The sequence below is a fragment of the Balaenoptera acutorostrata genome, chromosome 3 (assembly GCF_949987535.1).
Source record: "Balaenoptera acutorostrata chromosome 3, mBalAcu1.1, whole genome shotgun sequence".
NCBI lineage: Eukaryota > Metazoa > Chordata > Mammalia > Artiodactyla > Balaenopteridae > Balaenoptera > Balaenoptera acutorostrata.
In genome coordinates, this window is record NC_080066.1 from 59,850,528 (window position 1) to 59,873,225 (window position 22,698).

Consider the following 22,698-nt stretch of genomic DNA (forward strand, 5'->3'; position numbering starts at 1 on the left):
GCTTCCCCAGTGCCTCCCACCCATCCAGAGGAAATCAAGGCCCGAGAGGAGTGGGGACTGGCCAAAGGCCACCCGCATTTCCAAGATGAGCAGGCCGGGCCCGGACGGATTGACCGTGCTGACCTCCCACCACTGAACACTTACTGAGCGTGGGGCAGGCCCTGTGGCAGTGCTGGCATTTTCCTCACTGGCTGAGGGATGTCATTCACTTGCTCTTGAAACCAAACCAGTCCCCCTCCTTGTGGCGCCATCAGCAGAAAGGAGGGAGGGCCCAGGGCCACATCCCTGCTCCTGCCCCAGGGGCGTTGGGGCAAGAAACCAGGGAAGTAGCAGCAAAGCCCCGGCCTCGGAGGTGACGGTTCTGACCCTGGGGCACCTGGGCTCCCAGGGACCATCCCCTCAGCCCCTCTCCGCCCCCACCTTCAGCCCAGCCTCATAATGCAAGCTGGGCAGACCCCCGTCTGACCCTTTTTGCTGCAGATCGGGGAGACGGAGACCCAGACAGGAGCAGCCACCTGCCAGCCAGTCAGCCTGGGCGCTGCTGGTCCGTTTCTGGAGCCAGCCAGTGGGTACTTGCCGGCATCCCTATCTGACCAGGCCACCCTCATCTGCCCTCTGCCTCCAGCCAGCCTTGGCCTTTAGGGGTGGCTCTCAGACCCCTCCCATGAGACCCAGACCCACCTGGGGGCCCTTAGGCCTTGCCCAGGCATCAGCTCTACGCACGGGGCCCTCAGGCCTCTCACTACAGCCATTCCCTCAGGTCAGCCTGGCTCCTCCTGAGTCCCCTTCCCTCAGGATCCTTCCTTCCCCTTCCCTTGGGATCCCACTCCCCCTCGTACCCATGTGTCCCCACCTCCATAAGGGTGAGCAATTGGGCTGCTGCCCCCTGCCCACTGCCCCCAGGCAACTAACCCTCCCCAGAGAGAACACCATAGCCCCCCTCGGGCCCCCTCCCTGGGCAGAGTTGGCTCAGTTCACATTTGTGGGGAAAACCTACCCACAGCGGCCTCTTGGCTATGCAGAGTCTCCCTCTGAGAAATGGGGCTCTAAGAGTCCCTACCTCCCAGGGGGGTTGTAGGGACTGAGAGTAAATCAGCAGCCTGCTCAAGACTGTACAGTTGGTCACCCCTCCTAAGGCAGGCCCAAGCCTGGCTGGCCGCCTGGGTCAGACTGGGCGCTGCTGGGCAGTTTTTGGAGCCAGCCAGCGGGCGCTTGCTGGCCATCCCTATGTGATCTGGTCACCCTGTACCTGATACATGGTTCGTACTCCATAAATCTTCACCGGAATGACTATCACTATGAGGGAAATGGAAACGGTTTTCACCCAACATCTCTTCGTGGTGCTCACTCGAAGATTTGGGGCACAGATGTGTCTTCCCCTCAAGGACATAAGCACTGAAATAAAAGTTGGTGCCTAAAGTGGGAAGGCAATGCTTAGAGACGTGAATTGCTAATGGTGGGATTTCAAGGAGAAAAGGGACCAGTGAACATTTCCTAACCTTGGCAGACCCAGAGAACACGAGGACATGAAAGTGTTTTACTGTACCAGGAGTTCACACATCTGTGGACAGCACACACCAGTGAGGATTCCACGTCATTGGGGAGGGCAGATGGGGTGGTGCTCAGGTCCTGGACAGAGACAGGGACAGAGCCCTTGGACCCACTGTTCACACAGCTTCACATTGGGAAGGGTCAGGGGAGAAGGAACAGGCGGGGTTGGGTGTAGCCCAGCTGTGGATCTGGAGAAAGATTGCATAGCTCGTTAAACCTTGTCCTTTTTTTTTTTCACTTTGCCCTGGGCAACCAGGGTGCCTGCCCAGCACTTGGACAAGTCAGCACCCCTGCCCTGTTAGGGGTTCTGTCTTCCCCTCACAGTAGGGCCATTTCTGATGGGGAGAGGACCAGGGTGTGGGGAATGTTGGGGGGATAGAGGGAAGGCCTGTGGAGGGACCACAGGGGGACTGGGAAAGGCCCTGCTCCTCACATCCCCCCTTCCCTGGTTAAGGATTTTTTGCTGAAAGGGCCAAGGAAATGTTCGTGGGTGTAAACCCCAGAGGCCACAGCTCCTCTCCTGGGGAGCTTGGAGGTCACACTCGTGTAGGCAGCAGAGCTGGATGGTCGGTTTCTGGCCCCTGCAATCTCGGCACTGTCCTCAGATCCGGATGTGGAAAGTGCTGGAAAGAGAAAGAGCAAGAGGGACTGAGAGGCTCTGGACTGGGTTGGTAAAGGTCCTCAGCAGAAAGCTAACCAGGCCCCGCACCCAACCCTGGACATTTCCTCCAGGAGGGTGCAGAGGATGCAAACAATCTGTATGAGGGAAGGAAGGCCTGGAGGACCAGCTGTGCCCAGGGCATCCAACCCCCGACATAACCAAAGGGCCCCCAGTCTCTATCCTTCACCAGAGACTGGCCCTGCTGGGGGCAGAGGACTTCCCAGTCACGCACTGAGGGCAGCTGGGCCTGGAACGTGACCTGCCTCCCGGCCCACACGGGGCCTGCCGGGACCACTGCTCTCGGGAGCAGTGACAGTGCCTCAGCCCCGTGGGGTCTCCTGGCTGCGGCCCCCATTCAGGCCTGCCCTGCCCATGCCAGCCCCTTGGGAAGGCACCTGAGGAAGTCAGGGGCCTTGGCGATCATGTCCTCGAAGTCGGCGAAGCCCAGCTTGCCGTCGCCGTCCAGATCGGCCTCCTCAATGACCTTGTCACACACGAGCACCACCTCGTCCTCGTCCAGCTCCGACTTGGTAAGCCGGGCCAGCGTCATCTCCAGGTCCTCCTTGCAGATGAAGTTGTCGGTGTTGAAGTCTGTGGGGTGGGGTCAGGGACACTCAGGCCACTCTCCTCTGAGCTGGTCACACCAGATACCTCCCTGGCCCCTCTGTGCACACTCTGGGGACACTGGATCCTTGTCCTCAGCCGACAGGGACCAGGGGGTCTCACTCACGAGGCACCTCTTAACACCACATTCAACAAATCCGCATTCACAATCTGCACAAACCCCCACCATGACGGCAAGCCCAGCCTCGGCCTGAGACACTTCGAACGTCCAAATCTGAGGCCTCCTGGGAACTTTGGGCCCAGGCTAAACGGCTCTCCTGGCCTTGCCCCATGGTGGACCCTGTGTTCCCTCTAAAGCTAAGGAAACCAAGACCTGGCAAGGCCGAGTGATTGAATCAAGGTCAGATGGCTGCTTGGAGGGGAAGCTGGGATGCTGACCGGGGCCTGTTCGACGCTAAGACCCATATTTTCTAAACTGCACCACGTTGCCTCTAGTCCCAAGCCAGACGTGGTGGTCAGAAGACTCAGAAGCCCCCCAGAGAGAGGCCCCGTGGTTGGCTTTTGTGCACAAAGAGCAGGGAACATGGTTTGATTCTACTCCGCAAAAGGCACTAGCACTGTCCACAGCTCAGCAAGATGTTCAGAGGGCTGAGCCACACACAGCCTCATCACAGGGAACTCGCACACCCTTCCGACTGCCTTTCAACCCAACTATCAGATCTTTGCATGTGCTATTTCTTCTGTCTGGAGCGCACTTCCCATTTATCTGTCCAGCAGACTCCATTCATTCTTCAGGGAAACTAAGGTCAAGGAAGTGGGTGATCCTTGCTAGAGGTCAGGCCCCAGTTCCCCCCAGCACCAAACCCCAGGTCCCAGTTGCCTTTCTCCATTCCACCTGCCAGTCCAGGGTGGTAGGGGAGCCCTGGTTCTCCCTTCACTTGTCCCCACACCTGCTTGGCTGTGTGCCCTGCACTTCCCCTCTCTGGCAGACTACAGCCTTCCCAGAAGCAAGGCCATGGGGTCCAACATTAGGGGGATGATGGTTGGAATCCGAGAAGCTTTTTACTTGAACCTTGTGGGCGTAGTTTGTTAAGGGTAGACAAGGCGGGTACCATGCCTCTGACGTGCAAACACAATGTGGGTGCAGAGATATATGTAGACCAAAGTCCCCTGAAATAAACGTGACAACTACAAAATGAAAAAGCAGCCCAATGGGCCCCATTGCCTTGGGATCCTCTGGCTGATGAAAGATGCTGGGCACAGGAGGTTTGTCTGTGGCTCCTCTGGTCCAGGACGGACCTTCCCTGGGCCTCAAAGTTCCCATGTGAGCACTGTCTGAGGGTTTGACACCAGTCCCAGCTGCTGTCAGGCTCACAGCATACGAGCTCTGCAGCGTGAAGTTCTCTCCTAATGCCACAGGAGAAACCAAAAGCTTCGCAGGTGCTCGGCGCCCTCTGGTGGCCAGTGGGGACAGTGGGTCCTGGGCTGGGCTGGGGTGAAATGAGGCCACCCTACCTCTGGCAGCAATTGCAGAAGTGGGAGGGGGGACCTAGAAGCCTACCTCTCAGCCCAGCCTCACCACCTGGCAGAGACCTCCTCTCCAGAACCCTGGCCTCTGCCAGTCTAGCTCCTCCAGGATGCCGAGTGATCTTTCTAGAACACAGGGCTTCCTGGCCCCACCTGAAACCCTGCAGTGGCCCCCAAACTCCTTGGCTGGCTCCTCACAGCCCAGCCCCAGTGACCTCTCCAGATTCACACCGCCCTCATCCCACCACATTCGTCTCCCCATCTTCTCACCACGCCCTGTGCTTTGTGGTGCTCCCTCTACCAGGTATGCCCACCCCCATTCTCCTGTTGACAAATCTCCTCCTGTCCTCCGAGGCCATGCTGAAATGTCACCACATGTGAATTCCCCTCACGCTAACCACCCGCCCTAGGTGGAGTGGGTCCCTCCCTCCTCTGCTCTCAGGACCCTGCAGATGTCTCTTATGCACTAGCTGTCCCCACTGGCCACTGTGCTGGACAGGCACTCTTCAGAGTGTTCTTGGTGTCCCCAGCGTGGGAACCAGCAGTAACTAGTGGCCTATGGAATGCCACCACCCGCACGCAGCATCACAGCCCCTCCTCCAGGCCCTCGTTACCGTAGATCTTGAAGGCGTAGTTTGCCTTGAGGTCGCGGGGAGCCGACTCACAGAGCACAGAAAACATGTCGACAAAGTCGTTGAAGGTGAGGTTCCCCTCGCCATCCTCAGAAAAAGCCTCCACAATCCTTTCCTTGAAGGGATTCTCCTGAAGAAAACAACCACAGCAGTCACCATAGGTGAAGGTTCACTGGGAGGAACCCAGAGCCCAACAGCTATGGCCTATGTGACCTTGAACGAGTGATCTAATCCCCCTGGGCCTCAGTTTCCCCATCTGTAAAATGGGGATAATAATTGCACCTACTTAACTGGGTTGTGAGATGGTTGAATAAGTTAAAGTATGTAAGGTGTTGGTACGAAGCCTGGCACCAGTGAGAGCTCTGCAAACATCATGTCTTGTTATATTGTTCAGATGAGCACGGAGGGCTCAGCAGAACCAAGGTGTGCCCACTGGAGGCATCACCTCTTCTGAGGCAGGAGCAGGGATTAGTCCCATTGCCCAGGGAGTACATGGAGGCTCCTGCCTTGACACGCAAGGGAAGACAATGTTACTGAGTCCACATTCGTACTGCTCACCACACGAGAGGCCAATGCATCGAGAAACGAGTTGTTTGGGCAAGGAATAGTGATGTTATTCGGAAAGCCAGCTAACCAAGAAGATGGTGGGCTCCTGCCCCAAAGAACCATCTTGCCTGAGTTAGAATTCAGGCTTCTTTTATACTAAAAGGGGAGGGAGTAAAGTCAAACACTTCCTATTTCCCATCAGCCTCTGGAGGGGAGGTGTTAATTTCTTCCTCCCTGTAGTCACTCACAGGTGGGCCTGGTCAGGATGTTTTCTGTGAGCTAAACAGAGGTATTTTAGCTTGACGCTCATTACCTGGGAGGCAGGGTTCCCAGAGATGGGCCATTATGTATAATTTAAGCTTAGAGGAAACATCCCTTTAGTGATTAACTTGGAATAGAATACAAAAGGTTCTTCCGTATTACAACAAGAGCCCAGGGCCTGGGCAGCTCTCAGCTCAGACCAAGATCACAGGGGGCAGAAGTGGGGCCCCAGAGGTGGGAGAACTGGGCCGGGACCAGCAGCAGGAGGCAGAGAGCCAGTCAGATCCCAGGCCAGCAGTCACCCAGCTCCTGTAAATTTTCCTAGACCAGCCCACAGGTATGTGGGGAATTATACCAATGACTCCTTCCTCTGATCCCAACTCACTCAGGGCCCACCTCTCCTGGAGTCCTCCACCCCAGCTGGGCCAGCACTGGGCCACTCCACTCTGTGCCCAGCCCAGGCCAGCACGGGGGGCTGAGAGACAATCCCAGGGTTCCTGCCGAAGTGCTTCATACCCTCTAGTGAACCTCTGAGCCTGGAATCAAGCCCCTCTCTAGGCCAGGCTGGATGCTTGTCAGGGCTGAGCCTCTGGCTCACTGTCCCCCAGGACTGAGGTCATAACCAGGATACAGGCCCCAAGTGGATGCCATGTGGACCCCACGTGGACACCCTGACACCAGAGTCACACACCTGAGGTCTGGCAAGGGGCTCTTTGCAAAGACCCACAGCAATGTGCCCTAAAACCCCAAATCCTTTCTTACCGTTGGAGTGTATTTTATGTGTAAGGAACTCGGGAAATGAAACTCTTATGTCAAGCCTCACCTGGGAGCCTGTTAGAAAAACAGAATCTTGGACCCCACCCCCAGACCTACTGAACCTGAATCGGCATTTTGACAAGATCCCTAGGTGATTCCTGCGCATGTTAAAGTCTGAGAGGAGATGCTATGGGTGACCGTGCTGTGGGAGACAACAGCCATGCAAGGACGAGGCTAAAAAAATCACCTTAAAAAGCAGACACAAGCAAGATCTAACAAGGACAGCAGACGGGCCGCTTAACACAGGGGCAAGCAGGTGAGCACAGGCCGATAGCCCTGCAGACTACAGGGCAGCACCAATCACGGCACCCTTACCGAGTAAGCTCATTTACTTACACACGTAGCTCATTTATTCACAGGGTGCAGATGAGGAAACTGAGGCACAGCTGGGGTTCAACTCAGGTCTGGGTGCCCCTGCTGCCCTGCCCATGCAGAGGGGCATATTCCCCAAACTCCCGGCCCCCCTGCCCGGCCTTCTCTAGCTGATCCCCCGGCTCCGCCGAGCAGCAGCCTCTCACGTACCCGGAGCTCCGGCATCTGGATGATGAGGCTCATGGGCACGTGGACGATGGGGCTCTTCCTGTAGTCCATCGGGACGAGGTTGGGGGCCAGCTCATAGAAGCGCGCGTGGAGCCTGCGAGGGAAGCAGAGAAAAAGTGCTGGAGGGGATGCGGTCCCCGGGCCCTCAGAGGCCCGGCGCCACCCTGCCTGCACCCTGGCCCCTCACGCTGGAGACCCACTTTGGCCAGGGGCCTGGGGACACCACCTGCTCTGCCCACAGGATGGGGGATTTTTAAGGGAGACAAGTTCTGCCCAGACCCCTATGCTGACGACTAGATTGCGTCCTGGCCGTTCCCATGACCACCAACACCACGGCCACTGCTGCCACTGCCCATGCCCCCACCCGCAAGGGCTTGCCATCTGATCTTATTTTTTTCCTCTTTGGACTCTCTTAAGAGTCTTCTATGTGCCAGGCATGTCACCTCTTACAGCTCAGCAAACTGAGGCCTGAAGAGGTTAAAAGAGTGATTTGTCTAACACCACACAACTAGGAAGTCTCAGGGACCACGGCTGGAACCCGGGACCGGAAATCCAGAGCAGAGGCTCTTAACCCCTCCTCCCCATGCCGCCCCTGCCGCTCCCCACTCCTGACCTTGCTGAAGTCCTGGCCCAGTTTGCTACCCCTGCCCCCAGGCTAGGCCCTGAGTGTTGGGTCTCTGGAAGAGCTTCCAGAAGCACCCTGAGAATGGCCATCCACAACCTCTCTCCAGCTGGGGGCTGTCGGGATGGAGCCCACTGCCCTGGGCCTGGTCCTCCTCGCTGACGCGTCAGGTCCCCAGCTCCCTCTCACCCTCCCACCTTGCTCGGGGGGCCCTGGGACACAAGCCCACCTACATGCTGCGTGGACCCTCAAGGGTGTGAGACATCCTGACCCTGTCTCAGTTGGAAGCCCCTCCTCCATTATTCCTCTGCGGCCCTGTGTCCTGTTGTCCAGGTCCCTGACATCCCCAGGCAGGTACAAATTAGGTTCAGATGACATTGTGTCCAGGAAGTGCTGCCAGACAGGGGGACAGGTGTCAGGGGTATTGACGGGGGGCTGTGGTGAGGCCCAGGGCTGCTGGGGCCTGGATGGAAGGGTGACCCCATATCTCTGGGGCCCACCTTCCCTGCTACCCCCAAAGCCGGATCAACCCTGGTCTTCTTCTAAGTGGCCTGGCCCAGTGACATGCTCCTAGGCCCATCCTTAACAGGCCCTTCAGCATAGCCACCCAATCCCCCATCAGGGTCCACCCAACTCTTGTCGCCCTGCTGCCCAGCCCTCTCCAGTGGAGCAGGTCACTGCTTGCCCAGCTCACACACAAAATGTCAGCCACTGTTTAGCAAATGCTCACTCTGTGCTGGGCTTTGGGTTAACCCCATGTGCACTGCTTTACTCAGTTTAATCCCTAACCACCCCGAGAGGTAGCTATTAGTACCCCCACCCCTGTTTTTCCGGTGAGGAAGCTGAGGCTAAGGGGTTAAGCGTCTGCCCCAGGCCAGCACATCAGCACCTGGTTCAGAGCACCTGTACAGCAAACGCAAAGTAAATGCCATGAGCCCACTTGGCCAGTCACATGCTCCTATAAAAGGGCCTGAAATCACAAGGAAGTTCCAAGGCTTGGAAACACAGACCTGGAGGGGAAAACCCAAACGCTGTCCTTTGGGTCAAAGGGGGGCAGCGGATAACAGAGTGACAGGATCAAGCTGGGACCCTCCACGAAGGGGCATTCGAGGACTTTCTTTGCTCTTACTTTCGGCATTGAGGAAAAATTTGCCCTTTTTTAATACTGTCCCCAAACATGGAACCTGGACTATATATCACACTTTATGCATCTGGTTTCATGTGCTTTTGACAGGACCATAGTATTTGCAATGGTTACATTTCCCACTTGACCTTGACATTTGGGATGTGATGTTGGGGTGTTTGAGGGTTGGCTTACACCTTCAAAGTTTTGTGGGGTGGCTGCAGCAGGGACGTGAGTCAGACTGAGGTGGAGCCCTGCCTACACCTCTCACTAGCTGCGTGGCCTTGGGCAAGTAGGTTAACCCACTGGAGAACAGATTTTCCTATCAGTTAAATGCGGATTGTCCTACCCTCCTCACACTTGTGAGGATTAAAAAGGATGGCGTTAGTATTTAAAACCACCTGGCCTCAACTGGTAGCTATTAGCGTTTTGCCTGTCATGTCAGGGGCTCCCCGCAAGCGGCGAGGATTTGGGAGAAGGCCTGTGGGTATTAGTGGAGTTGAGGAGGTGTCTTCTGGGGTACGAAGGCCAGCTTCTGCCCTGGGACAGAGATGTGTTCTGACTCTATGCCTATAGTGATATTGGAATTTTTTTTTTAAGGAAAACTCTAGGAGAATTTGGAAAGATGAATCGCTTTGGGAAAAACTCCAAAAACTGTCACAGAACTGAATTCCTGTACCCCTCCTCCCAATAAAGGGCACTACTGAATTCAAGAAGATGTACATATTAGTCCTATCATAAGTTCCAGGGGCAGAAACAATACCTATGCTACTTGAACTGTTCCAGAGCATGGGGCAAAAAAGTGAAAGCCTCCCAGTTTATTTTAGGAAGTTAATAAGAACCCTGCTACCAGAACCTAGTAGGTAGCATCCAAAATGGACCAATGGCACTTACACATACAGATGCAAAAATCTTATAAAATAACATATTAGTAAATCAGGTCCAACAGCATTTGAAAGGGTAAATCATTGGGACCAAGTAGGATTTATTCCAGGAATGCATGGATGGATCAATGTTTGGAAATCTGTGACTATAAATCACATTAATAGGCAGCAAAAAATATTTTGATCAACTTGATAGCTGCACTTATGACTAGATGGTTGTATGCACACAGAAAAATATCTGAAAAGTGTACACCACATGTTTACACTGATGGTCCCTGTAAGGCAGGAGTGGAGAGGAGTGATAAGAGAAGGCCAACTTTCACTTTTACTTTACCTACTTCTGAACTGAGTTTTTAGAGTATTTATTAATAAAAATAAAAAGTATTCTTAAGGTATATATTAATTTTTTCAATAAAAAACTTAAAATCCTTAGTCAAACATAAGCAAAAGGATACTCTCTACCTCAAATCAACACCTAACATTATACTTAAATGATAAAAGTACTACAGACATTCCCATAAAAGTGGGATTCCTACCGTCACCATCATTATATAACATGTCCGCCGTGAGTGCTAGTCAATGTAATTAGAAAAATAAAATAGTATATCTAAATATTGGAAAGGAGGATGAAAATTATTATTTGCTGGAAAACCAAAAATAATCAGTTTAAGAACTATTTGAATGAGGACTTCCCTGGCAGTCCAGGGGTTTGGACTCCGTGCTTCCACTGCAGGGGGCACGGGTTCGATCCCTGGTTGGGGAACTAGGATACCACGTGCTGTGAAGCACAGCCAAAAAAAAAAAAAGTTAGTAAAAAAAAAAACTATTTGAATGAGAAAGAGCTCAGTAGCTCTTCTACACAATAGTTTTTCTACCAGCATTCACCTATTCAAAAATATTATATAACAGAAGATCTAATTCACAATACAAAATCCCCCTCCAAAAACCCCCAAACAACTAAGTATAAAATAAATATGAAATGTGTACAAAGAAAACCATGAAGCTTTACCAAAGGATGTAAAATATTTAGGGAGTTAGATAACTTTCCTGATTGGAAAGGCTTACTGCTGTAATGATGGCAATCTTCTCTTCATTTTCCTGTAAAATGAATACACTCTTAATTGAAATCTGCAAACGATTTATTTGAGATCTTGCCAACCTGATTCAAAAGTTTGTTTGGAAGAATAAACATAGGAGAGTGGGGGGAAAACCCTGAAAAAAGAGTAACTGGGGAGATGTTTGTCCCGTCAGATGTTAAAACATAGTTTAAAGCTATTATAAGTAAAACCATGTGGAATAGACATTGGCATAGAAGAGGCAGACCCAAATATAAATGAGAATTAGTCCAAGACAAACAGCATTTGAAATCAGTGGGGAGAAGATGGATTCTTCTGGAAGTCACAGACTGGTTGGTGGTCCACATTCATGTCTAGCTTTCATGTAAAATAATGCTTTAAAACTTAGCTGCCAACATTTACAGATTAAACAATTTTACATGAAAAACCTGGATTTCCCCAAGGCCACAACCACCTGGGGCTCAGGAACAGCAATTTCTGCAGATCCTGGTCCTAAAACATTCCCGTCAGATTACACGGCTTCATTTATTTGCAGTGCATGTTGGCCCCCACAGACAGCTGAGTTTGAGACCCTTGGGATAGTCAATAAACGATCTGGGGACAGAAGACAAAAGAGATGTAACAGCCAGTGTGATTGAGGAAGTAGGGAAATGGAGACTCATGCATGGCTGCTGGAGGGCAATTTAGCAATAAAAATCAAAAGCCTTAAAAATGTCCACACCTTTTGATCCAGAAATCTGTTAGAAATGTATTCTAAGGAAATAATCCCAGACGCGTGGGCTATATGTCATGGTGTCCCAAGGACGTGCACTGCAGTGCTAATTATAATGGTGAAAAGCTGAAAATCTAAATGTCCAACCAAATGAAGAGGTGGTGAGATCATTTTTTTATCTTATCTAGTTTTACAAGTTGCCTAAGGAAAAGCAATTTAAAGCAAATTACAGAACAACCTGATCCAAATTTCCGATAAACACACACAAAGGGAAAATATGTAAACATTATTTACCCAGAGGTTAAAAATAGCCGTTATTTCTGGGTGGCAGGATTACAGATAATTTTTGGTCTCTTTTGACTGGCTTTATTTTCTAATTTTTCTACAGTCATCATGTATCACAGGTGAAATAAAAAATTAAAAGTAATTAAAATAGATTATACAGAGTTTTTAAATGGTTGAGAAAATAAAATAGATGATAAAGCAACAAATAGGCAAACACCCCGGGGTGCTAGCTGGGCCTCTCTGTGCTTAGGCGCAGAGGCTAACTGGGGGCAGGGGAGTTACCTATAGCAAAGAAGGTGGCTGAATGGGGGGCTGCCCACTCAGGCTCAGCGTTGGGGTGGAAGAGCTGTGCCCTGGGGAGCAACTGGATCCACCCGGGTTTGTGTGTGTGTATGTGAGTACGCAGGAAGGAGGGGAGCGGGGGAGGGGAGGGGAAAACTGCCCAGATGGGTATCTGTGACTCAGTATCACTGACCCAAGGCTACCAGAGAGCTGGGCCCCAAGCTGCAAAGAAGAACCTGCTGCTCACGTTTCCTCCTCGCCATCTGGTCAGTCCTCAGGGTGCAGCCCACCCAGAAAACCATCCGGGTGGGGGTGGGGTAACAGCGCTGGAAGGCCCCTGGGAGGAGGGCCCTGGGCCTCGGGCCTGGCTCTGCCATTGACCTGCTCTGTGTTGCCGGCCGGGTCCTCGCTCCTGGCCCTCTCTGGGCTCAGGGCCTCGGTCGTCCCGCCTGGACCTGAGATGTGAACAGCGTGGAGAGGGCTCACCTGGCAGGGGTGATCAGTCACACTGGCTCTTGCTGGGGCCCAGAGAGAAGGTTGGAGAAAATTGAGGGGGCTGAAACTGGAATCGAGCCATCGAGGCCAGGCCTGGTCCCCCAGGGACAGGTAATCCCACACGCTGCCTGGCCTCACGACCCTTCCTGAGCGTGGACGGGTGGGCAACAAAACTCCAAGCAGCCTGTGTTGTGCTGAACAACACTGTCACCCCTGCCCTCCCAGCCACTGGAGTCTGTGGAAAAACAGCCCCAGGGGGCACTGTCATCCCCATGCTGCAGAGGTGGCAACTGAGACATGGCAGGTGCTACACAGTGGGGACCAGATCCCAGGGCTCCTGCTCCCAGTGGGGCTTTACCCCCTCCCCCTCCCCACATGACCACTCTGCAGAAAAAGCAACGGGTCTGGTCCCCAATGAGTGCTAACACAGAGGTGGGGCCTGAAGGAACCAGTGACAGAGCAGGCAGTGGGGGACTCAGAAAGCGTGTCCAGCTGCCAGAAGGGGTCCTTTCCCCCCTTTGTGGACTCCAGGCCTGGGCTGAACTACAGAGGCTGGCACTGAAGGATGCAGAGCTGGGCAGGCCAGGGCTGTGGGGAGCCAGGAGACCCCCTACCCCTGCTCAGACCACCCACCTGCCTGGGGCTGATCATTTGCCAAGAGACGAGGGTCACCCCCAAAGGCCCCTCAGGTTGAATCCAATTCCTGGCCTGGCCTTTGAACCACTCTCCTCCCCCAAGGGCAACCTTGCTGCTCTCAGTAAGATCACTGGGGATGGGGCAGGGTGAAGTAGGTCTGTGCCCTTGACCCCGCTGTTCCTAGCCTGGAATATTCTCCCCTTGGCCAACCCTACCCATCCTTCACTCACACACTCTTCAAGCGCTTACTGGTGCCGTGCCCAGTGCCAGGCATGGGGAGCCTGTGTCCTGCCTGACTGCAAGTCCGGGGGAAGCTGGGCACCTGAGCCATGAGCCCACAGAGCCCCTAAAAAGGCTGCAAAAGCAGCTGTGTGAGAGCTGGGGGACAGGGAGTTGGGGGCTCACAGAGTAGATGACTCTGGAGTGGGTCTTGAAGGACATGCAGGAATGCAGTGGGAAGAGGAGAAAGGCAGCGGGGCAGCCAGTGCCAAGGCCTGGGGACAAGCTTTTGCTGCCAGAACAGAAATGATGGTGGGCCTCCCAGGACAAGCAGTCTGGGCCCGGCGTCTACAAAGGTGGGAAGTCAGGATGGCAGGAGCTCCCTGTTACAGAGGACAAATGTGGTGAGGCTTAAACGAGGATTTGGGCCAAGAACTCTGAAAGGTAAGAGGTGCCACGGGAATGCCAGGGTGACCACTGTGTTGTTACAGTTCTGAGGACCATCTGTCCAAATGGGAAGCGCACCCCACACCTCACTCAAGCTACAGACCAAATTCCATTTATCAAACACCACACCTTGGCTTTCCTGCCTCTCAGCAACAGGGGAGGTAGCATTATCCCCGTTTTATAGAAGAAACAGAGGCTCAGCGAGGCTCAAAGCTTGTCAGAGCTGGGAAGTAGAGCCCAGGTCTGCTGATGCCAAGGCCTGGGGGCTTTGCCCCTCACCCTGCTTCTCCAAGGTGGTAGGAGTGGGCATCCCTGCCCACCAGGGGACAGGCTGGAAAAGCAGCCTGGGCAGAAAGGAAGGACCGAGGGACACCGTCTGAGCAGAGTGGTCATGGCAGTGACAGACCACAGCTCCCTTGGGAAGTGTAACAGGCTCTCGCCCCAGCCTGCCCATCGACCTCCAGGGAAAGTGATCCTGAGACCTTGCTGGCTTTTAGTGCCACCTGATAGCCCAAGGAGGGGGGCCTGGCAAGGCCTGTGGGGCCAGGTTTCCTGGCATTCTGTGAGTCCTGCCCACCATCTGGTCCTGGGGCTCTGAGGCTGCCAACCCCCTTCATTTCTCCTGTCTAGGCCCACCCCACCCCCAAAGAAAGGGAAGAGACCCCTGGTGGACAGCTCAGGGGCGGTGGTGGCATTGCCTGCCATGCCCCTGCCTTTAGGACCTCCCAGGAGTGGCAGGACATCAGAGCCAGAGGGCTCTTAGGGATCTCTAGTCTAACAGACAGGGTCCCCCCTTAGTCTGACAGGTCCCAGGGTGCAATGAAATAAAGAGGACCCTGGAGTCAGAGGCCAGGTCTTCAGTCCCTGGCTGGGCGACTTTGGCCAAGTTGCTAAGCCCCACCTGTAAAGTGAGGATAAAAGGATTCTCCTGTTACAAGGGCACAGTGAGGATTAAATGAGAATGTTCCTGAAACCGCCCACCACGGAGCCTGGCATGCAGCAACCAGACGTTAGATTCTTGGCAGAAGGATGTGGGCCGGGGGTGGGACGTCTCGAGTTCCCACAGCAGCCTGCGCTCGGCTGCTGATGGGGGTGGAAAAGCTGGTCCTCAGCCAGTGCGGCACCACCCCCAGCCCCCTGCCTCTGCCCCCAGGGTCCCCGGCCCCACCCCTGCCCCCGCCCCAGCTCCAGAGGGGTGAACAAGAGCCACACTTACTTGAGGATGTCCTTCTTATTGAAGAAGGTGCAGTCCTGTGGAAGGAAAATGCACATTTAGTTGGTTGTCCTTCCTCTCTCAGAGCCACACAGGAACAGCCAGCCCTGGACTGGGGGCAGCAGAGTCACTACCAGCCCTCCCTGCCCCAGCCCATTGCGGGGAGCAGTCTAGTGGGTCCAGAAGCTGCCTTCCGAAGCTTTTGACCTGAGCCAGGGAAGCGAGTGCGTGGCGTGGGGGGCTGGGAGGCATGCGTAGGGGAGGGCATTTGGGAGGCAGATGGAGAGTTCAGAGGTAGATGCCATTGATTTGAGGGCCCAGGAGATACCCTGTGGGACACCCGGGGGAAGTGGCTGGGAGACAACTCGGGAGACAAAAGAGGAGTGAGGACTGACAGGGTCACCGCATTGCCCAGCGGCAGGGGGCACGGTCCATGCTGCAGCCCCTAAGAATGGTGCCTCGTCGTGGGTGGTGTGTGTCCTGAGTGGTCGCAGGCAGCAGCCCCGTGGTCAGAGGCTGAGAGTTCCAGGCACACAGACTGGGGAAGCACCAGCATCTAACTGGTATCTGAAGCCACAGGAAGAGATGAGGTTAGAGAAGGCAGTGAAGAGGCTGGGGAGTGGGAAAAGAAGGGGCCGAGGAGGAGAGGGGGAGGAGGAAGGCGGGCAGGGAGGAACTGGCAGCATCTGGACAGAGGCCAGGGTGCAGGCTGCTGGGGACCCCCAGGTAGGCATGACTCAGGGCTGGGGCAGCACTCGGATCCTGAGTTCACCCAGATTATAAACTCATCTTGGGGATCCTGCCTTTGTCTGGATAACCCACCTCCTACAGTCACGCCTCTGTCCACAGCTCCGCCTGCCTGGTGATGAGGCTACTATGCCAGGCCTTGTGGGAAGTATGGGGGTGAAAAGGACCCAGCACTTCGTAAAATGTCCAACCATGAAGGGCTTTCGTGCTCCTCTCCTGCTGTTTGGCTCCTCCACCTTGGCCTGTCGTTGAAGCATGAGGGAGCCCAGAGCCCAGAGCTGGTGGGGCCTCCTGGGGCGGTATGCTGACCAGAGCTGGCTCCGACAAGGGACTAATGGCCATGGTACAGGCTTGCAGACAGCCCGTGGATGAGACCTGGAGCCCTGGGCCCCAGGGCAATTGCACTGCACATTGAGGAGGACCCAAGAAAGCAGGCCCACAGGATGCATATCTAGGGTTTCCAGTGGGCACCTGAAGGAGAGCCGAAGAGGGGAGAGTTGGTGGCAATTTCCAGGCCCCAGTTAGCCCCACAAGTCTGTCCTGAGCCACCTGCTGCTCGGTGGGAGTTAGACTAAGGACCCCCATAGTCTGGCCCTTCTCGGAAACATAGGGGCTTCTCCTGGGGGGCTAGGCTTTGCTTTCGGTGATAGCTCCCCTGTAGGGGCCAGGAGAGGCTCAGGCTGGGGAAGCAGTGCCCCCTCCCCACCCAGAATGGGCAAAGAACTCTGTGCCCCGCAGGCCTAAGACTCAGACAGGCTGAAGCCCGTGTGGGCTGATTTCTCAGCAGACCCCAGAAACCTGGAGCAGGCAGCAAAGGCCGCCCAGCTGGGCCTTCCAGGCACAGACCTCTCTCAGCCCCACAGCTGGTTCTACGTCCTGAAGCTGCCAGCGAGAAGGGCCAGAGCGCTTCCAACCAGCATGGTGGGGGTGTCGGCGTAACTGGGGATGGGGAGAGGTCCTGGTTTCTCCTCTCTTTCCCCCTGGCCTATCCTCTTCCCCCTCCCCTCTCTTCTCTCCTCTCTCCTATCTCCCCTGGGTTGGAAAGGAAGTACATGGGTCCTGACCTGAGGGTTTTATTGGCAATAAATGTGAAAGCTTCTCACACGACTCCAGTCCCTTACCACAACTACTTACATCTGTCCACATCAATGGTCCTCAAGGTGTGGTTCCTGGACCAGCAGCATCGCCATCACCTGGGGACTTAGTGGAACTTTAGATTCTCAGGCTTCTCTCCAGAACTACAATCAGAAACTCTGGGGATGAGGCCCAGCAATCTGCATTTTTAAAAGTCCTTCTAGAGATGCTGACGCTTGCTAAAGTGTGAGGGCCTCTGCTCTAGAGCAGAATCACCTGGGGAGCTGTTTAAACTCCCTGTGTCCCCTCCCATCACCACCAATGGAGCCCAGATCAATTACATCAGAATCCCTGAGGGTGGATCCAGGCATCAGCAGTTTTCAGAGCCATCAGGTGATTGCAACGTGCAGCCCAGCCTGAGAACCACACCACAACCAGTCCATAATTACCATGGGCTGGCCCGTGGGGGCTCTGAATATCCAATTTTGTTTAATCCTCATCACTAGCCTATGGGCGGGGGTTGGGGGGGGGGGGAAACAGGCATTACCTTCCCATTTTATAGATGGGAAAACCGAGGTTCAACGAAGTTGAACAGCTTGCCCTAAATTGCACACGCAGACCTGGGCTGGGCTGGAACTCAGGCCTACGTACTTCTTTTTTTAAAAATTAATTAATTAATTAATTTTTATTTTTGGCTGCATTGGGTCTTCGTTGCTGTGCACGGGCTTTCTCTGGTTGTGGCAAGTGGGGGCTACTCTTTGTTGTGGTGCGCGGGCTTCTCACTGCAGTGGCTTCTCTTGTTGCGAAGCATGGGCTCTAGGTGCGTGGGCTTCAGTAGTTGTGGCACGTGGACTCAGTAGTTGTGGCACACGAGCTCTAGAGCGCAGGCTCAGTAGTTGTGGTGCACGGGCTTCGTTGCTCCACAGCATGTGGGATCTTCCCGGGCCAGGGCTTGAGCCCGTGCCCCCTGCATTGGCAGGCGGATTCCTAACCACTGCGCCACCAGGGAAGCCCCCTATGTGCTTCTTGACCACTGCCCACTGAGTGGAAACAGAGCCACGGTCCACCCAGCACCGTCATACACCAACAACTCCACGTCCTGCTTCCACTGTGTATTCCCATATCTGGTACATGGTGCATGCTCAATAGAGACTGGTGGAATGAATGGCCAGACTTTTCCATATAAACCTTCCACAGCAGTTAACATTATCATTTCACTGGCTGGGGAATATCTCACTGAAGGCATTGGCCCTGCTTAACCTAAACTTTCTCATCTTTCTGAACATTTAGCCACAGCCATTTCTAGGTTTTCAACATTACCAATAAAGCTGCCATGAACCTGTTCGTCGACTGATGTTTTGCTTTTTCTTCTGCTGACTTACTTCCCTGGAACTCATCCCAGGGAGGCAGCTCATAGGGGAGGAACATGGCAGGTGCCTTAAAAGCTTCTCAGGGCTATGAGTAGCCTGGCAGCATGGCAGAGGAAAAGGTTTAGTAGTCAGATTCAAATTCTCATCTTGCTTTGGACCCTTAGGCAAGTTCAGTCTCCTGTTGGAACCTCAGTTTCCGCATCTGTAAGATGGGGATACTGCGTCTTGGAAAGGGGCAGTGAGAGGAGCAAATGAGATAAGATGCAGGAAGCCTTTAGGCCACAGCTTACCCCGTTTTGTGCAACAGCTCCACCCAGTACCCCATGTCCCAAAGGCATCCCTTCAGAGCTCGCAGCTCTGTGTCTGTTCCCACCCTGAAGACACCAAACAAAAACCCTGCCCCCCTCCATCTACTCAGCTGCCCAGGGAGCTACAGCCATAGGTCTGCAGGAACTCTTTCCTACACTCCACTGAGAACAAATGTCTGGTCACTGCTTGGCCCCTGAGAGTTCACAGGGATAGGTCTTCAGGGAAGAGTCCCAGCTCAAGTTAGGATCATGAGGGGTGGGAGGGAGGGAGGGGGCCTAGCCCAGGAGAGATGGGCCCTCAGGACTCTGGCAGCAGAAGACAGGGCAGGCTGGGCTTTTATAGTAGAAGCTCAGATGTTATGCCAGTTAAGGCTACAGTTCCTCCTCTAAGCTTATATTCATCCTGTTCTCCCACCTGGAGTGCCTTCCCCACCTTGTCCAGCTTGTCCAAATCCTTTCCATGCTCCAAAGCTCAACTCAGGGGTACTTTATCCAGGTAGCCTCCCTGCCTCCCATCTCCCACATGCCTGGTCTGCCTGTGCCAGTGGTCCTGAGCCGAGCCATAGCCAGTCCCAGCTGGAGTGGACTCTCCATCCAGCTCTGCCAGCTCAAGCCTCAGCACCGCCCAGCTGACCATCACACAGCTCAGCTGACCCCTGCAAGAGCCCTGTGACATGAGCACAGCAGGGCTAGTAATCATTCCCATTTTAGAGGTGGGGACACTGAGACCCAGAAGAGGACAATGGCTTACTAAGGCCTACAGCATCTATGGCCCAGCCATGACTTGAACCCAGGACTTCAGAATCCCTGGAGTTCTTTCCACTCCTTAGAGCCGTGCTTTAACAAGTATTCATTCATTCAGACAACATTCTCCACTGCCTCTTCTGTGCCTGATCAGGGGACACACAGGAAGTGCGATGGAGGGGAAACAGACAGTGATGACTGGGTATAAACCATTCTGTGGCCACAAGAAGGATTGGGGGAGGGCATCAGGGAGCCTGTCCAAAAGAGGTGAGGCCTGGCATGGACAGAAAGATAGGCCAGACGGCACTGATGAAGAAGTGAGGGGAGGGCGCCAGGAGAACAAGGCCAGAGGTGAGGCCATGCTTGGCTAGAAGCCCTTCAGTGTGCCTGGAACTTGGGGTGCCAGGGGAGGGAGTAAAAATGAGGCTGGAGGCTGGCTGAGCCCAGACCAGGCCGGGGTGAGGTCTGCTCTGCACTCCGCTCAGGCTATTATCCCAAGACACTGTGGAATTCCAGGGAGAGGAGAGGGTCACACCCATGTTTTAGAAAGATCCTTCACATCTTTGACCCTATACTTCTGCTCCAGGCATTCATGACCTATATATGGACAACTCCCTAGGGTCTCCCACACAGTGGGGGATTAGTTAATACACATACGATGCAACTATTGGTCCAGAGATTCTTTTTAAAGAAAAAATTGTTTTACATTGGTGATGCACATTGTGTCTGTTGAAAGAAAATGGGAAGGAGTGAGAAGCGGATGGAGTGAGAAACTGAGAGATTGCAGTAGCAGCACGCGGGTGGCTGGAGGGTGCAGAACAGGCTGGGGTGGGGAGGCAGCAGTTACATTTTCAGTTACACGACACTGAGAGGCCTCACCCAGGGCCCTGGCTATGGAGATGGAGGATGGGATCCCCAGGTGAGCCCCCAAAGAGGATGAGAGTTACAGGACTCGTTCTTGACTGAAAACATAGGCCATAGTAGAGCAAACAGCAGTGGAGGGTCCTGGGGAAGGTGGTGAGCTCTTGGTTGTTTGAGGGGTCTAGGGGCTGGACCTGGAAGGCAGAGAAGTGGTCTGGAGAGAAATCTGAACTTTGGGAATCACTGGCACCTGGGGACTGAGGAAGAGGGCAGGAAACCCTGGAGATCAGTTGGGGGAGGGGGTGGCTGTTACCTGGGGTCACCCCCAGCTGGCCTTCGCTGGCCCTGGCCAGCTGGACAGTCTCAGGGAGGGAGACGTGGGGCTCTCAGGTTTCACAGCTCTCGTTTCTCCCACCAGGCCCAGCCTCTGGCAAAGGATCAGAACCCAGCACTGGGCCTGACTCCGAACGGTAACTCAATGCCAGGCCGGACTGAGTGGGAACCCAGGTCCCCATGCCCACGAGGCTACTCTTCTGAGCGTGGTCTACCTGCTTGCCTGGGCCCAGCTCCAAGTCTTTACCCAAGCTGTCCCCTCTGCCTGGAATGCCTCCTTCGGGGCCCTGATGGGCAAAATCCTACTGATCTTTCAAGGGTCTGCAAGCGCTGCATTATTTCTGAACCTACCAGTTGAAGCAAAGCTCCCCCTTCCCTCCAGGTCTCCCACTGCCCCCTAGTGCCCTCCCCTAGAGCACACTCACCGCCTGCCTCTCACTGGAGGCGAGGGGTTGTCTCTGTAGACAGTGAGGGCCTTGAGGACATAGAGCACACACAGCCCCCAGCCCCAACAAAAGGAGTGAGCCTTGGATTCACAATTCAAATTCTTGTGTGAACCTTCACTGTGCAGGGTACCGAATGGCTCCTCAGCCTTTGTTTACTCTACTGTAAAATGGGGTTAAATAATCCACCTCCCTGTGATGATCAAATGAGTTGATGCATAGAGAGCCTCCATTATAGCGCTGGGTACACAGAAGGCGCCTCCACGTGAGGCCCTGAGAAAGCAGTGTTATTGACAACCAGCACTTCCGGGAGGAAAAGGTCCTTTATTTTACTTGTGCCCACATCAGAGGACCCACACTTCAAGCTCGATTCCAAAATAAATATTCACGAAGGCAACAGGCAGCTGTGGAGACCCTGCTGGTGTTCATCTCCCCCAAGCACACTCCACACAGGCCACAACACCGTCCAGCCCCCTCTGCCTGGCAGAGTCAGGAAAGAAGCATCAGAGTTGGGCCTGGGAGGGTAAGTGAAATCATTTGGAGACCAGGGAGCGGCATCCCCGAGCACGGGCAAAGAGAGGGAGGAAAGAGCCCGGCGTGTCAAGGGAACGCGGGGATAGTTCTGGGGCAGCTGCAGTGCGCAGGGCAGGGAAGGGGCCTGGGCAGGCTGGCCAGGGCTCTGGGCAAGCCAGGAGGCTGGGCTCCATCCTGCAACCACAGAAAAGTTTGTACATGAGTGGGAGGGCATTGGGATCTGATCTGGACAGTTCCCTGGCTCTGGAAGTGGAGGGACTCAGGAGGGTCTAAGGGGGTGGCTGCTGGGGGCCTGAGGGAGCTTGGAGAGGTGACCACTAAGACTGGGACCTGGCTTGCCTTCTTGCTCCAATTATTTCCATGCTGGGGCCAGACGGAGAGACCCCAACCTAGAATGGCATTTGGGTGCTGATGCACTTCACTCCCTACCCAGCTAATTTCTACTTTACAAAGACTCACTCTCCTGGGCTGCTTCCCGGGTTTTGCGGGGGGGGGGGGGAGGGTCCTCCCTCCAGCCTACGTTTAAGGACTCCATCTCTGCGCCAAGGTGGGCGATGGGAGGAGTAGTCGGGGAAGGGTTCGGGTCCAGACTGGGGCCAAGAGCAAGAAGTCTGAATGAGAGAGAGAGGAGGGGGGAAGCTGGAGCGAGGGACGCCTGCGAGAATCTTTTAAGTGGAAAGCGCTCTCATTCCTCGGGTAGGTAAACTGAGGCTCGGAGAAGTCACCGGCCCAAGGTCAAGCGTCGAGCTGAAGGCAGAAGCAAGGTTTGAACCCGGTGAACCGGCTGTCGGGAGGCCTCGGCAAGCGACGGGAAAAAGAAGGGAGGAGCCGAGGGGCGACGCTTCGGGGGCCGGGGCGGCGGGCTCACCTGGTAGTTGTCCAGCTGCTCTTCAGTGAAGATGGTCTGCTTGTTCCCCATGGTGGCTGCGGCGCCGTCGCTTGCTCTCCCGGGGACCGCCTCCCATCAGCGGCCGCCGGAACCCCGCGCCCACGGCCCTCGTCAGCCCCTCGGCGGGCAGCTTCCGACGGCCGCCGGACCCGCCGCCCGGCCTCAAGGCGCCGCGCCCCGCAGCCCACCCGGCGGGGGCGGGGCGGGAGCCTGGGAGGAGGGGAGCGGACCCCAAGCGCGGCGACTCCGCCCCGCGGCGGGGAGAGGGCGGGCACCCAGCTCCCAGCTGCCGAGCGCCCCGGC

At 54.8% G+C, this 22,698-nt stretch overlaps 1 protein-coding gene across 2 annotated transcripts; it reads right to left on the bottom strand.

Moving 5' to 3' along the window:
* Positions 1–1,523: 1,523 nt before the first annotated feature.
* CIB2 (calcium and integrin binding family member 2) lies at positions 1,524–22,679 on the bottom strand. 2 transcript variants are annotated; one of them, XM_007173447.3, is made up of 6 exons: positions 22,375–22,679; positions 15,096–15,130; positions 7,081–7,192; positions 4,918–5,065; positions 2,608–2,803; positions 1,524–2,174 (listed from the first exon to the last, which is right to left on the bottom strand). In XM_007173447.3, exons 1-6 carry the CDS (start codon positions 22,423–22,425, stop codon positions 2,153–2,155), a joined length of 564 nt encoding a protein of 187 aa, XP_007173509.1. In that variant the 5' UTR covers positions 22,426–22,679; the 3' UTR covers positions 1,524–2,152. The 2 variants fall into 2 exon arrangements, with proteins under 2 accessions (XP_007173509.1, XP_007173510.1); XM_007173448.3 differs by lacking the exons at positions 15,096–15,130; positions 22,375–22,679 and adding an exon at positions 7,950–8,036.
* Positions 22,680–22,698: the final 19 nt, after the last annotated feature.

What these genes read in the sequence shown, in the direction of transcription:
- CIB2 (XM_007173447.3), bottom strand. Translation starts at nt 22,425, where the DNA reads ATGGGGAACAAGCAGACCATCTTCACTGAAGAGCAGCTGGACAACTAC. An exon ending in AGCAGCTGGACAACTACCAG is followed by an intron (nt 15,131 to 22,374) that starts GTGAGCCCGCCG and finishes TTCCTTCCACAG; the next exon opens with GACTGCACCTTCTTCAATAA. An exon ending in TCCAGATGCCGGAGCTCCGG is followed by an intron (nt 5,066 to 7,080) that starts GTACGTGAGAGG and finishes TGTTTTCTTCAG; the next exon opens with GAGAATCCCTTCAAGGAAAG.